General features: G+C 36.7%; 1 protein-coding gene across 2 annotated transcripts in view; it reads right to left on the bottom strand.

Annotated features, from left to right (window-relative positions):
* The window catches only part of LOC114644975 (cyclin-dependent kinase inhibitor 1B), a 280,849-nt gene extending 265,856 nt beyond the window's left edge, over window positions 1-14,993 (bottom strand). The window contains exons 1-3 of one of the 2 annotated variants that reach the window (XR_007933781.1): window positions 13,830-14,993; window positions 13,425-13,559; window positions 11,605-12,212 (exon numbers count right to left, since the gene is read on the bottom strand). Coding sequence is in view for 1 of the 2 variants with exons in the window: in XM_028792944.2 (XP_028648777.1) it covers window positions 13,432-13,559; window positions 13,830-14,292 (591 nt within the window). In the remaining variant the exon portion in view is untranslated. Of the gene's footprint in view, window positions 1-10,297; window positions 12,213-13,424; window positions 13,560-13,829 lie in introns of those variants that run through there. The other variant, XM_028792944.2, reaches the window with a different exon arrangement.
* Between the last annotated feature and the right edge of the window lie 1,531 nt (window positions 14,994-16,524).

Raw genomic sequence — 16,524 nt, 5'->3', positions numbered from 1 at the left:
TATATATATATAAACATATATGGATTTAACATATATTGATGGGTATAAAGTACTCCCTCGTATGCATGAAATAAGTTCTACATGTGACAATAATGACACTATAAGCCATAATCTAAATACTTTGATTTTTTAATAAATTACTTGGTGTTAAACACACAATGTCATATGATTCAGTTTATTCTTTTTATGCAGGCTGACATCCTGTTTCTCCATTACTATATAGAGTTAGTATTTGATCTCTTCCTTCCTATACTGAACTATAGCTAAGCTGTGGACTTATAAATTCACCTTCATCTAAGCTTGATTCACTTTGTCACCCAGTAATGTAATATGCCCTATATATGTTAAAACACTATATTTCAGAGTAATTTACCTGGAAGGTTATCAGTTACAATGGCAGAATGTTGTACTTACAGATTCTAATTCAAAAGTTATGAAATTATGTCTTTTGCTAAAATCCAGCTACATCAGATAACATGCTTAGGTTATGCTTTGTAGATTCAAGTGTTTGTACAAAGGATAAGAAGTTACTTATTTTGTAGTTAATAGTGGTTGAATGTCTTTCAAGGCTAAACTGAAGAATAACATCATTTTATCTTTATGCATATTTTCAACTGAAATGGGAGGATGTTATCTTATTTTAAACATTGTTTAGTGAGTTTGTAATGACTGTCTATCTTATTGCTGACTTTTCAATAAAAATGTATTAAGATAATTGACATAGATTTATATTTCTTACATTCTAGTTTTAAGTATTCCTGACCTGAAAAGGCGCAAGCACCTAGATACCCATTTACTGATCAAATCTCATACCAACTTAATCCATTTCAAGGTCTTGTCAGATAAGCCAGAAGACTGCCCTTGACTGGGTATCAACTGATTGCCAGGAAAAGTCACACCAGGCCAATTTAGAGTCGCTAACTAACCTAACAAACCCCAGTACCAGACAAAAGCCACACAGTAAGTGAATAGTCTGATGTGTCAGACTCTGACTCCCACATCTATGAGACAACACCACTCCAGTGTGCTGTGTTGGATACAATACTCAGTAGCAACAAACAGGGAAATTCCTGGTTCATGCTTTTACCTTGTTCAATGTTAACTCTAAAATAATGATTGTTCACTGACTAAAATATCATTCATTTGTACAATTGCATTACAAGATATTTCACAAAAGAAATTCTACCAATAACATATGAACACTATGTTGTCTGTGTAAGAAAGCACATGGAAAAAAATAAAGTGTGTGTGTATATATACAAGGGTTCTCAAACTCGGTTTAATGACATGTATATATAGCATACCTCACATAATTACATTCTTACTTTCACATTTTCTCATGAAAAGTACCAACAAAGACATAAACATACAAAAATAATATATAACAGGGGTTCTCAAACTCAGTCCTGGGGACCCACTGTGGCCACAGGTTTTTGTTCCCACCAGATTCATAATCAGTGACAACACCTGATAACACTGATCTCATTTAATTAAATGGTATTTTTTCTCTTATTCTACATTCAGAAAAGCACAGTAGCATGATTTTTATATTTAGAAGACATTTAGAATTTTTTTCTGCTTATGCTATATATTTAAATGCTTAACTCTCTTTTGTTGATTTCATTATATTTTGCCCTTTCTCTGTGTAGTTTTCCCCCTTCATTGTATCATATTAATGACAATTAAAAATGAGCAGAGCAGACAAGATGAAAATATTGTTAAAAAGAATAAAACACATTATTCCCATATAACTGCTTGGTACATTTTAATATATATATATATATATATATATATATATATATATATATATATATATATATATATATATATATATATATATATATATATAGTGGAACCTCGGTTCACGACAATAATTCGTTCCAAAACTCTGGTCGTAAACCGATTTGGTCATGAACCGAAGCAATTTTCCCAATAGGATTGTATGTAAATACAATGAATCTGTTTCAGACCATACGAACTGTATGTAAATATATATATTTTTTAAGTTTTTAAGCACAAATATAGTTAATTAAACCATAGAATGCACAGCGTAATAGTAAACTAAATGTAAAAACATTGAATAACACTGAGAAAACCTTGAACAACAGAGAAAACTAACACTGCAATAGTTTGCACTATAGCGCTACCAACCGCTGGCTAAAAACACTTTTTTTTTTAATGAGTTTTAAACACAGGGAAAAAATTTAACATTTGAAAAAATCCGTAATTTAATAAACCACCAAGAAAAGTAACATTGCAACAATGCACGCTACCAACAGATCACTGTAAACAGAAGTGAAAACAAAATCAAGCCCAGTGCATTCTTTAACTGCCTTACTACCTTGAGTCCAGCCCCCTCTCTCTCTCCCACTGCCTGTGTGTGTGCGCAGCTCTCTCTCTCGCGCTGCCTGTGTCTGTCTCTCTCGTGCTGCCTGTGTGTGTGCGTCTGTCTCTCTCTCACACTGCCTGTGTGTGTGTGTGTCGCGCGCTCTCTCTCTCTCTCTTGCTCACTACACATGAAATGCACAGGGAGAGACTGAACATGTACAAACCGAAAGGGAAACTGGCTTGTTCGTATACCGAGTGTGTGGTCGTGAACCGAGGCAAAAGTTTGGCGAACTTTTTGGTCGTAAACCGATTTGTACGTGTACCGAGACGTTCGTGAACCGAGGTTCCAGTGTATATATATATATATATATATATATATTTCCAAAGTCAGTTTTCTAATTTCTATATTGTTCCCTAAACACAGAACTTGGGAAGTAACACATCACTTAACTAGCCCAGGAGTCCAATTAAAAACAGAAGCTGGTTGGAACAAAAACCTGCAGCCATAGTGGGTCACCAGGACCGAGTTTGGGAAGCACTGGTATTTTAAGATGGAAGAAGGTAACCTAGTGGAATATTAGTTTTAAAAGTAACTTATATTTGAAATATATTCAATTGAAACTTTGTATCAATGAAACTTGGATGTTCAGAATGATTTTAATCTTTACTGACCATAGCACAAAGTTGTGTTCATATTAAACAGATTATAATACTTCTATTTCTTACTTAACATAAATAATAATTATAAGGTAGCACTGCTGCCTCGCAGTAAGAAGACCTGGGTTCGCTTCCCGGGTCCTCCTGCATGGAGTTTGCATGTTCTCCCAGTGTCTGCGTGGGTTTCCTCTGGGTGCTCCAGTTTCCTCCCACGGTCCAAAGACATGCAGGTTAGGTGCATTGGCGATCCTAAATTGTCCCTAGTGTGTGCTTGGTGTGTGTGTGTGCCCTGTGGTGGGCTGGCGCCCTGCACAGGAATTTGTTCCTGCCTTGCGCCCTGTGTTGGCTGGGATTGGCTCCAGCAGACCCCCGTGACCCTGTGTTAGGATATACTGGGTTGGATGGATGGATGGATAGTAAAAATTAAATGTTCCTAACTGCAGCCTCATTAATTACTGTATTTGGTCCCTTGGGACTGACCAGCATTAATTCTGATATGAATGTACATTAAATAGTTTGTTATAGGTCAATCTAAACATTGCCTTTATATATATAAATGTAATGACTTATTATTATTATTATTATATAAATAATAACTATCATTTAGAATAAGTAAAAGTAAAAGACATGCAAAAATAAAAAATACATACAAATGCTTTTAAAAATGTATGTTATTGGTGGCAACAGAAAGGAGAACAAAAACTTTTAGCGTGACAAAAAGTTTGGAAGAAAATAGTGCCTTATGGGCCTTACAAGTAGTTGCATAATGATAATGTCCTAAAAACCTTCCACTCCTTTTCTGGGCAGCCTAATAATTGATTGAAAAAATTCACATTGTTGGTGATGTGACAAAGAACAGAGTAGAGACAATTCTGAGATCAGTGTGTAAGAGTTGCTGCCCATCCCATCTGCTGTGAAGCTATAACCCCATGTGTAGCTTATGTCACTTGGATAAAAGCTGAAACTGTGTCAAAAAGACAAAAAAAGAGTTATATCCAGTAGACATTCACACATTTCCTAAAACCGCTTCCTGCATTATAGGTTTGAGTGAGATACTTACGATTCTGGCAGCACTGGACATCCCATCCATGTAATATTAACATAGTGCAGGGTACACTTTTAACAATTACTCATATAGGGTCAGTTTAGAGCCATCACTCAACCAATTGTGGATTTTATTAGAATGTAGACTACAGAGAGAAAATCTATGCAGACACACAGAGAACAGTGAGTGGACAGGCATATGAATTTAAGCAATAGTTGTACCCACCATACTACCACGCTATCCCACATGTAGACACAACAGCCATACATTTGTGTACATTAAAAATGCTGAATTGTTATACCAGACACTCGGGCAGTAAACTATGTTAAAATAGGTAAATGCCTGCCATTTTTTAAATGTTGGGATAAATGAGATACACCTCACTATTTATTGCAAAAGAATTTTAAATTATTAGCGGAAAGCAATTTTAACAAGTCTCAGATCCTCCCTGCATGGAGTTTTCATGTTCTCCCCATGTCTGTATGGGTTTCCTCCTGGTGTTCCGGTTTCCTCCCACTGCCCAAAGCCATGCAGGTTAGGTGAACTGGCAACTCTAAATTGGCCCTAGTGTGTGTCTGGTGTGTGGGGTTGTGAGATTGCCCTGTGATGCACTGGCACCTTATGCTAGCTGAGATAGGCTGTAGCCACCCAAAGACCCTGGTCTGCATTAAGCAGTTAGAAAATGACATGACAGTATTTTGAAGTTATATTTAAAATAGTTTTGGGTACAATGTCAAATGAATAACTACACCCAGCCAAAGGGGATGCACAAACCAGTGTGTATCTTCGTGCTGGTTCCAAGCCCGGATAAATGAGGAGGGTTATGTCAGGAAGGGCATCCGGCGTAAACTTTTGCCAGATCAATAAGCTGACAATAATACAGATCCATGCTGGATCGTTCCAAGGCCCATGTTAACAGTGGCAGCTACCAGTACTGTTAGCCAACAGGATGCTGGTAGGAATTGGGCTATGGTTGGCTGAAGAAGAAGTAGAAGAGGCAGGAGGAGAGGAAGAAGGTAAAGAAAGTGCAATTGAGGATTGGAACTTTGAATGTTGGCAGTTTGACTGGTAAGGGAAGGGAGTTAACTGATGTAATGGAGGGAAGGAAAGTTGATATATTGTGTGTGCAAATGATTCTAATTGTGATATCATGGTGTAGATGGGAGGAGAAATTGGGTAGGGGTAATTCTGAAGGAACAGTATGTCAAGAGTATTTTGGAGGTGAAAAGAGTGTCAGACAGAGTGATGATTATGAAGCTGGAAGTTGTGTGTGATGATGAATGTTATTAGTGCACAAGTTGGGTGTGTGATGGATGAGAAATAAGATTTCTGGAGTAAGTTGGATGAAGTGATGTTGAATGTACCCAAGGAACAGAGAGTGGTGATTGCAACGGATTTCAATGGACATGTTGGTGAAGGGAACAGAGGGGATGAGGAGGTGATGGGTAGACATGGTGACAAGGGGAGGAATGAAGAAGGTCAGATGATAGTGGATTTTGAGACAATGATTAACGTGGCTATGGTGAATACATATTTTAAGAACAGGAAGGTACATGGGGTGACATACAAGAGTGGAGGAAGATGCATACAGGTAAAAAATATCCTACGCAGGAGGATCAATCTGAAGGAAATTGAAGACTGCAAAGTGGTGGCATGGGAAAGTGTACTTAGGCAGCATAGGATGGTGGTCTGTAGGATGACATTGGAGATCAAGAAGATGAGGAGATTGAGGGCAGAGCAAGGGATCAAATGGTAGAAGTTGAAAAAGGAAAACTGCAAGGTTGAGTTCAGGAAGGAGGTAAGACAGGCACTGGATGGCAGCGAAGAGTTGCAGCTACAACAGAAGTAGTAAAGGTGACAGCAAGAAGGGTACTTGGCGTGATATCTGGACAGATGAAGGATGAAAAGGAAACCTGGTGGTGGAATGGGGGCGTGCAGGAGAGTCTACAGAGGAAGAGGATGGCAAAGGAGTGGGATAGTCACAGAGATGCAGAAAGTAGACAAGAGTACTATGAGATAAGGTGTAAGGCAAAGAGAGGGGTGGTGAAGGCTAAAGAAAAGGCATATGATGAGTTGTATGAGAGATTGCACACTAAGGAGGGAGAAAAGGACCTGTACCAATTGGCAAGACAGAGAAAGATGTGCAGCAGGTTAGGGTGATAAAGGATAAAGATGGAAACATACAGTACTCACAAGCGAGGAGAGTGTGTTAAGTAGATGGAAAGAGTACCAAGAGAGGCTGATGAATGAAGAGAACGAGAGAGAGAGAAGATTGGATGATGTGGAGATAGTGAATCAGGAAGTGCAGCAGATTAGCAAGGAGGAAGTAAGGACAGCTATGAAGAGGATGAAAAATGGAAAGGCTGTTGGTCCAGGTGACATACCTGTGGAAGCATGGAGGTGTTTAGGAGAAATGGCAGTGGAGTTTTTAACCAGATTGTTTAATGGAATTTTGTAAAGTGAGAGGATGCCTGAGGAGTGGAGACGAAGTGTACTGGTACTTCTTTTTAAGAACAAGGAGGATGTGCAGAGCTGCAGTAACTACAGGGAGATTCAATTGATGAGCCACGGCATGAAGTTATAGGAAAGAGTAGTGGAATCTAGGTTAAGAAGAGAGGTGATGATTAGTGAGCAGCAGTATGGTTTCATGCCAGGAAAAAGCACCGCAGATATGATGTTTGCTCTGAGGGTGTTGATGGAGAAGTACAGAGAGGGCCAGATGGAGTTGCATTATGTGCATTGCACCTTGAGAAAGCATATATGACAGGGTGCCTGAAGAGGAGTTGTGGTATTATATGAGGAAGTCGAGAGTGGCAGAGAAGTAGGTAAGAGTTGTACAGGATATGTACGACGGAAGTGTGACAGTGGTGAGGTCTGCGGTAGGAGTGACATGATACATTCAACGTGGAGGTGGGATTACATCAGGTATCAGCTCTGAACCCTTTCTTATTTGCAATGGTGATGGACAGGTTGACAGACGAGATTAGATGAGTCCCCGTGGACTATGATGTTTGCTGATGACACTGTAATCTGTAGCAAGAGTAGAGTGCAGTTTGAGGAGACCCTGGAGAGGTAGAGATATGCTCTAGAGAGGAGAGGAACAAGACAGAATACATGTGTGCAAATGAGAGGGAGGTCAGTGGAATGATTAGGAAGCAGGGAGTAGAGTTGGTGATGGTGAATGAGTTTACATACTTGGAATCAACAGTACAGAGTAATGGGGATTGTGGAAGAGTGGTGAAAAACGGTGCAGGCAGGGTGGAATGGGTGGATAAGACTGTCAGGAGTAATTTGTGACAGATGGCAGTGAGATCGGCTATGTTATATGGGTTGGAAACGGTGGTACTGACCAGAAAAACAGGAGACAGGAGGTGGTAGAGTTAAAGATGTTAAGATTTGCATTGGGTGTGACGAGGATGGACAGGTTTAGAAATGAGTACATTAGAGGATCAGCTCAGGTTGGACAGTTTGGAGACAAAGTCAGAGACGTGAGATTGCATTGGTTTGGACACGTGCAGAGGAGAGATGCTGGGTATATTGGGAAAAGAATGCTAAGGATAGAGCAGCCAGGCAACAGGGAAAGAGGAAGGCCTAAGAGAAGGTTTATGGTTGTGGGGTGAGAAAACATGCAGGTGGTGGGTGTAACACAGTAAGATGCAAAGGACAGGAAGAAATGGAAAAAGATGATCCACTGTGGCAACCCCTAACAGGAGCAGCCAAAAGAAGAAGAAGTCAAATGTATAATTAAAAGAACACTGAAAGTGGGTGAAATGTACTTAAATTATTTATTAGGATTGTTAAAGCATTAATTTGTAAAAAGGAAAAAAAAAATTCACAGATTAAATAGGAGAATAAAAAAAAAACTTTATTTGAGAATGTCTCATATAAAACATTAAAACAATTTAGCTGCCAAACCTATAAAGAATAAGAAATATAGTAATGTGTAGATGAGCAAATTTAGAATTATGGACAATTCAGTTTTTAGAATATTTGAACTTCAAAAGACACTCAACTAATGGTCTAATAGTGTTTTTTTTTTCTCATCCACTTGTCCCAGCATGAGTTTTATATTGTAAAGTAGAAAAGTCCAAGACAGGTGTTCCATTCCTCAACAATATCCCCTCTGTAGTTTTGGAAGGAATCCCAGACCACCTAAGAATGAAAATCGTTGTTGCATGTCCTGGAACTATCTTGGAGGAATACTGAATATAGTCCTTTAAATAGCAGAATGTCCCCTTCAGCCTATTTCTCCATATATAACAAGATCCATTGGGTGAAACGCCCCCTAAATGAAAGGGGGTTGATTTGGTAATCTCAGTTTCAGTACATAGTAGGGTACCATCACCTAACCACTGCAAATTAAGCTAATTTCAAAAATGACCCTATGAAAATATTTCCTTAACCTCTAGAGCATAGAAATTGACCTTAGCCCTCAAAGAAGCTACATCTTTTCATTCTAAACGTACATCTAATCAGAAACTACTTCTTGGCTGTAAACTGGTGCTCCACTAAATGTGTGCAATTTTGTTTTTGCATTCACTGTGAATTTAAAAATTAACAAGAAGTGCCAAACTTACACCAACTGTGCACCACAATGCAATAACTTGGGTCTAATCTCCCCTGGTTTAGCAATAGCAATTTGCTATTATTATTATCCTCATATGCTTGTATATCAGTATAATGGAATTAAACTCCTTTTATAAAAGGATGTACAGTACATCAAGAATCTCAGGTCATTAAGTGAACATATGAGCATATGATGGAAATTATAGGACAATGCTGCAAAAGATGAAAACAACAGGACAATGCTGGTTACAAAATGTAAAGTTTTTACAGCACTTTGGCTTGTTGACATTTAATTTGTTTAATCAACTAATGTAAACATCAATACAAGCACAATTATCTATATCAACCTCATTAACAGAAACTCCAGCCCCAGTAAAGCAGTTTATATGAACTGTTCTGGTAGTTAGACTCACAAGAGACTTTTTAAACCATTGAATCACTTTTCAATATCACATCTGAACCTACTGAAAGCTGAAAACTGATCAAGGCCCAAAATGGAGTGCTACTTTATTAATTCAAGGTTTCCTACCCTACAGGAATAAATGCATTCAATAAATGACCATGGGCTGGAAGTGCTGGCCCCTTAATTCCTGCAGGATATACACTAATGACTACAGAACATGCACCTCAAAATAGATCATTTGATATGCCAATTTAGAAATAATATTTTACTTTAATAAGCTTTTAAAATTAAAATTACATTCGTTGCTTTACAACATTTTCTCACCAAGATTGAAACCACCAAACTACAGTATTTTAGAAAAAACCATGTTCACTTAACAGCTAATGGCTGAGCATCGGATTTAAAACTGTAAGACTCCTGGCTCTATCACCACCTCCCTCCCTGTGTGACCTTTAGGAAGTCACATAATCGGTCTGTGCACAATTTGACTTATATGCCCTCTAGATCTAGAAGTGCACAGTACTTTGAACATGGGAAAAGCATTGTTCAAATTAGGTGCAAAAAGTCAGCCATCACAGAAGGCAACTTTGTGTTATTCACACCCATGTGTGTGTCTCTACTACTTAAGCAAATAATTACTGTAGGAATATTAAAGGGGCAAAGTCTTCTGTTCGTGTAGGTTAGCAGAAATGTGTATTTAAACCTGTTAGTTTTAGTTTTATGATTTTGGAAATGTCTATTTTTTTGGAAAGGAGATACTGGAAGAAACTGACCTTTGATTAAGAACTTTAAAAGGATTCAAAGCCAGTTGTCCCAGTACTCCCAAGGGACCGGGGATTAGAAACCACTTGCTTAGAAAAATGATTGAAGTTTTTGTTTAAAAGCTTTTAGACACAACCATAACTCAGATCGTTAATTTTGCATTTTTGTTTTTTTAAACCAGTTCTAAATTGGTGTATAAACTTGCTTATCAAGGGTAGAAATGTACCCTAAGAAAACATGCACTGATTTTTCTGGAACAGCTTCTCAATGTGGGTTGTGTTGTGTAGTATCCGGGCAACAGGGACTAAGACAGCAACCCTGCTCTGGATGGTACACATTCACTCAAAACTGAGCCAATTTGGTACTTGCATTTCACATAGGAACATGTACTTCAATTTAAAGGAAGATACAAATTCTTAAAAAGGACTTAGTGTCATGAGGCAGAAATATCATATCACTAGAAGGCAAGAACAGATTTGTGGTTTAAAAAAAAAAAAAAAAAAAAAAAAAAAAAAAATCATTATGAAAACAGAATTTGAACTAAAGGTAGGTAAACTGAAGCTTCACCAGGACCTGCCTGCTATTGCTACTTACTTGAGTCTGCAAAATGCTTGTGCAGAGGCAAAATTAATCCGAAGAACACAACAGTAACAGAACTAGATAACTTTCAAAATATTTTGTGGATAAATACAAAAGCGTGGAAAATGTAACAGAAATTATTGAAGATTTCTGCATAACTACCAAGAACTACTTTAAAATTTTATTTGCAGGTTCAATGATACTGCCAAATTTTATTACGAAATTGTTTGAAAAAGGCAAAAGGCAAAATACAGGGAATACATGTTTAATGAACAGAACAAGTTGTTGTCTTAAACAATTTTATATCTTGTTTAAGCATAACATTACATACACAAATTTTTCTTCAAACACCACAGTATTTCAGTTTTTCTATTAACAGCATATTATTTTATTAAACACACAAAGAATATACCAAATATTTCAATCTGGCTCAGTCTGCATATTATGATTAAAAATGCAGCTGCTAGTTCTACAAAATAACAAAAGCAAGTACAAATAAATGACAATAAAAAAAAAAACATAAATAAGTTAGTATAATTTCTCAGTGTGTTTATGTACAACAGGTACATTTTTACAAAAGAAAATACACAGGCAACATATGAGGTTAAAAAAAAAATTAGTGTGTGTGTGTGTGTATATATATATATATATATATATATATATACACACACATACACACACACACACTATGTGTGTGGAATGATTTTCACTGTAAAAGTTGGATCACACTGCAAAAGACATTTCAGAAGAAGTATTCAAAATTTATTCTGGCAACAAATCAGCATGACATATTTAAAAGTTAACTTCACAAAACATTTTTATATGGCTAAATTAGTACAATAGTTGGTAACGGATGAGAAAGGGCTTGCTGAATGACAATTCAACAGTATTTTGTTTTACAATTCTGTTTTTACCGAATTTAAACAGTTTTTCAGACTGTGTTTTAAAATTAGTCATCTGTCAAATCAAATATCTGCATATAGCTGTATATAGTATGCATATATTTAAGTTCAAAAACTAGGATTTATAAGAAGAATACTCTGCAAATAACTTGTATGAACGTTTTCCTGCATTAACCTTTTTTAAACAATTCTGAACATACAAAAACATAAGGGATATATTCCTAAAGTTTAATCAGTTTTGAATATAGGAATATACAGTATGTGCAATAATTAACTGATTTGTGCAACAGGCATGCAACCACTGATTTTAAAATTGTATATTGTAAAATATCCATTACCAGAATGAAACAAAATCACAGAACTTAGGGAAAAAATAAAATCTGAGTGTCATTATTTATATTGGCAATCACATGAAAATTGGTTGTGTCCCTGATGCACGCAGCTCTTTGCATATTTTTAGGCAAATTAGAAAAAACTACAAATCAATAGTGCACTTACATCAAAATAACCATTAAAGCAAAAATAAAAAAATGCCATTTGGCTTTAAAATGCTACATATGTATCTTCACTCTAAGTAAGTGTAGAGAGAGAAAGAGAGAGAAAAAAAAAACAACATTCTGCACTGCAATCTTTTCAAGTTTAAAAAATTATATTTATATAAATTTATATATAAAAACCAAAAATACTCCAACACGTAATGAGTATTGCTGGAACATATTTGTATGTGCTACATATAAGAATTATCATATATACAAAAGGTAGTTATATTTATATATAAAAAAAAAAAAAAGTCATCCTAATTAAACACCGCTACATCCACTGCTTTAGAGACATTTGAGTGCCAAATAATTAGTGCCCCCCCCCCCCCCCCCCTCAGTGCTTGTACAGTATTTCCATCACAAAAAATAGATATGTATTTTTGAACTGTTTTTTTCCATGTTTCGAGATCAAAGGATTCAGATCTTCTGGCCTACAAAAAAGAAGAATTAGTTAAAATAGCTAATGTATCTATACTGTACCAAGACTCATTAACTAAAGGGTGTTTAATGAAGGGTTAAGGATTCCGTCCCTTATTTGTTTTCTTAACACCGTATGTATGGGAGTAAAAAAGTCTGCATATAATTACAAACAGACAATATCAACGCAATACTAAATGATATCGATTTCATAATGGATGGAAGAATACTTGCATGCTTGCACATCTATTTCTTCTGTGTACAGATGCATTCAAATTTTGTTACACGAGCCTTTATTATTGAACAAACAAGACAACGTCGAGGAGTCATGCCTGTAAATAGAAGGCACTAGATATTTGTATTAAGTGGCATTATTTCCACATTAAAAGTACGGTATTGGTTAGAATTTTTATAAAAAGTTAACAAAAACGTAATGATTATTCTGTAAAATCTGAAACGTAGTCAAGAACTATACAACGGTAGGTATTATTAATGTTGGAGCACATACTGAACCACATTTACTATGATTAGAAACCACGATAATTTTCAAATGTAAAAGCAAGACACATTCGCAGACCATACGGTATTTACTTAAAATAACCTTTGACCGTTGGTTCTGAAAAGTACCCATGGGTAAACGTTTGTAAAAGCGACTATTTCCTTCAGCGTTGTGTTAAAAAAGTCGCTGACGTGGGCTGTTACCGTGGAATTGGATTAACCTTTTTTTTTTTTTTTTAATCAAACCTCTAGCTTTGTGACCCGATTGCGCTTTCTGTTCATTGTTATTACAACGGTCTTGGCCCGTTTTACATTTCTTTACCAATTGCTTTTTTCCCCTTCAAGAACTCAAAATAAATCAGGATTGCAACATTCACAATCACTAGGTAAACTGACATTTATGCAACTGCCCCTAAATATAACGCTACAAAAAACACAAAATGTATACATATATACGAATGAGCCGTTACTAATGCATTTTCGAACTTGCCCTTCAAGAAAGAAGATTCGAGTCTGATCCGATCCCATTTTAACTATATTGAAAATCCCTGTTAATTGTCCATTCACAGGCTTTGAGAAGCAAAGGATAGTGAAATGCAAACTATAGCACAACCAATATATATATATGCTGTAAACCTTACGACAAAAAAAAACAGTTAACGCAAAATGGTTTCAAGCTCCATAATGATTCATTTCCAAAGTTTAATAATCGCCGTTGTACAACTTACCTGGTGTTTACGTGTGGTGACTTGGACTAGATTTCCTGGGAGTCTGCTCGATCATGGCCACAGCTTGACAACAGATTTTTTCATCCTCTTCCAAAGCTGTGCCGTTATTTGCCCTTTTACTCTGAGAAGAAAACTCTTTGAACATACAAAAATAAAAAAAAATAAAAGTTAGGGAAGGGGCGTGTATGTTTCTTACGCTTGCAAATCCGACTCAATGAGCATTTCCGAAATAAACTCACACCGTCAGTCAAAACAAGAGACGACGCAAGAGTGTTGGGCGGAACAGAGCAAATGACCGTACACTGAGGTTTTATTTACAAAGGCTAATGCCAGGATATGCTTAACGGTGGCATCGAAAGGACACATTCTTAATCCAATGTGATTTATGCAGAAGTCCAGACTTACCGTTGGACGCAGTTCTTTTTCTTTGCCCGGTGCTATTATCTTTGCAGTCTTTTTGCATGGCACTGTTGCCTGGGCCCTGCTCTTGCAATATTTTGGTCTCAAAACTGCCCTGGCACGATGCCACACTAGAAGTATTAGAATTCCCGTTATGATCCAAGTTTTTTTGGTCAGGTTTCCTCTTAACCCGGGGGGGTCGGGTGTAGAATTCAGGTAAATCTTTCCCATCAACAATTTCCCACTTGTACCTCCCAGGCAGTGGTTGGTAATTGACGAAGTCAAAATTGAACCTGTCGCGGGACGCTGCTTCAATACTTTCCCTTTGCTTCTTAAATTCTTTCTTTAACTCTTCGTGATCCGGTAGTCCGAAAAGAATCCTGCAAGCAGAAGGTTTCGGGTTATCAGACTGTCTCGCATCCATTCTCTCCAGAGTTGGGCTACCGTTGGAAACGCGGACGTTTGACATCCTTTTCCCATAAAACTGAATTAAGGAATACAAAACAAATCTTTAAACAAAACGCACAAATTCGATCAAAAACACAATATTGGTTCTGCATATACTAGTGTGGATACAGCAAGAAACAAAAATGTCCATGCAATAAGTGGTAGTCCAGGCCTATGCTAATATAATCGGTGATGGTCGAAATGACAAGCAGAAGATAAAGTCATTCCACTGTGTTTCGCTTTGTAGTAAAACAAAAGTAAAAAAGACGAGTCACTGTTACGAACCAATATGGCGATTGAAGGGAGGCTGAGTAACAAGAAATTGATTGACATCCAAATCTATTTAAACAGAGAAGAGACCATTGGTTAAATGACGGGAACCGCCCAACTTTTCTTAAAGTGGTATACAACGTTTCTACCATTATAATATGTAGCCTATAGAAAACAGTTCTTTGGACGTATATTTTGCGCCGGCGGAAAAATAAGACTAATTATTTTTTCAAGTGTTTCATGATAGTATGTGCGTTATGCTTCTAGACAGCAATGCGCATTTTAGCATAGTTTTCAATATAAGGAACGTCATGGATTCTGGGTATCCTGTATAAGCAAGTCGGTAATCAGATCAATGTTGAAACCGGTAGCATTAGTTGCAAAGCGATTACTTTGGAGAAATGTTTTGCAGATGTTCTAAAAATACTAAACTAGAACTGAAAACACCAAATCGCATAGTTGCAGAATGTTGCACCTCCATCGGGGACAATTTGAACGGGGCCACCGGGCATAGTGCGATAAGAACACCTTTCCACGGATTATTCAATATGATTGCGGGACAGGAAGTTCCTGCGAGTAAAAACTCCAAAGCTGGAAGCTTGCGCGCGCAGCTCGTGCAAATCGTAATTTATTGCAGGAAATATCGCGCAATGCAGTATGCGGATCATACTGAGAAGTACATGCTCTTAATTTGATTCTATCAGTATAAATACTAGAAAACGAGAACTGTTGTGCATCACATTCAGCTAGGGATCCTCCAGCGACATAATAATGGGTACAACATATTGGGCCTTACATACACCAGTTGTTAGATATTAAGATAATAAAAGATTTGAATAAACATGATAAAAATTAAAACGATTCGCAGTGTTGCAGAAAATGCAACTACATATTCGCATTATCAACTTCGTTTAATTTTAGAGTGGCCGAGGTTGTAAAACAGAAATCAGGTATAGAAGGGTATTCGGTCGACTGCAATAAGGTGCAATTACACAGAGTGCGTACATACTTTGAATGTTAGAAGAAAGTTGGATATCCCGGATAAAACCCATGCGAAAACGGGGAGAGATTTCAAACGTCACCTAGACGACTGGGGTGGATTAGAATCCAGTATCCCGAAGCTATAAATCGGCATCGCTAATCTCGGAACATTTATGTGATGAAAATAACAGGCAAAAGTTGAAAATCTTGCTATAATCAGACATGGTATGTTTTGATTAAGTTTAAGTGACTGGAATTTTTGAAAGTTTTGTGTTAATATGTATAATATTCAAAATAACATCATATTCTCAAACCTACTTAATCCAATTTGGGATAATTGTGACAGTAGCCTACCCAGGCAGCAAAGAGTGGAATGTAAATAATCAGTTCATCACAGGGTCCACTCACTCACACATCCATACGAGGCCAAAAACAATGACCGAAACCTGCAAGTCTTTGTAGACATGTGGGGAACAACCTCTCCAATACTGGGAGAATCTGCAAACAGCAACTAGCAGGTGTGGGATTCACCACATTTAGTCATACATTTGAATTATTGCTTATATACTCTCAGCACGTTTCCATTAACACTGGGTAATTCTGAGGTTGCCTTTGTATTAAAATGTATTCAATACATATTCAAAAGGCTTAGAAACATTTTTAGTTTAAAAACATAAGTGAATAAACATTAATATTTTTGAATGTTGAAATATATAATGCAAAGAAGATAGATAGATAGATAGATAGATAGATAGATAGATAGATAGATAGATAGATAGATAGATAGATAGATAGATAGATAGATAGATAGATACTTTATTAATCCCCAAGGGGAAATTCATAGCATAGCAAATTCAATAGCATTCTTAAACTTAATAATACTGTAACCATTATTCATTCATAGGTCTCTTGTTATTTTTAAGTTATACAAATAACCTTAGTTTACTTTATTTAAGGTTGCACATTCTTGTGTAATTTTTAACATATGTGATCCAAAATCCAT

The sequence above is a fragment of the Erpetoichthys calabaricus genome, chromosome 1 (genome assembly GCF_900747795.2).
Source record: "Erpetoichthys calabaricus chromosome 1, fErpCal1.3, whole genome shotgun sequence".
In the NCBI taxonomy this organism is placed as follows: Eukaryota; Metazoa; Chordata; class Cladistia; order Polypteriformes; family Polypteridae; genus Erpetoichthys; species Erpetoichthys calabaricus.
Note: the sequence above shows the minus strand (reverse complement) of the source record. Positions and strands in the feature narration are given on the sequence as shown.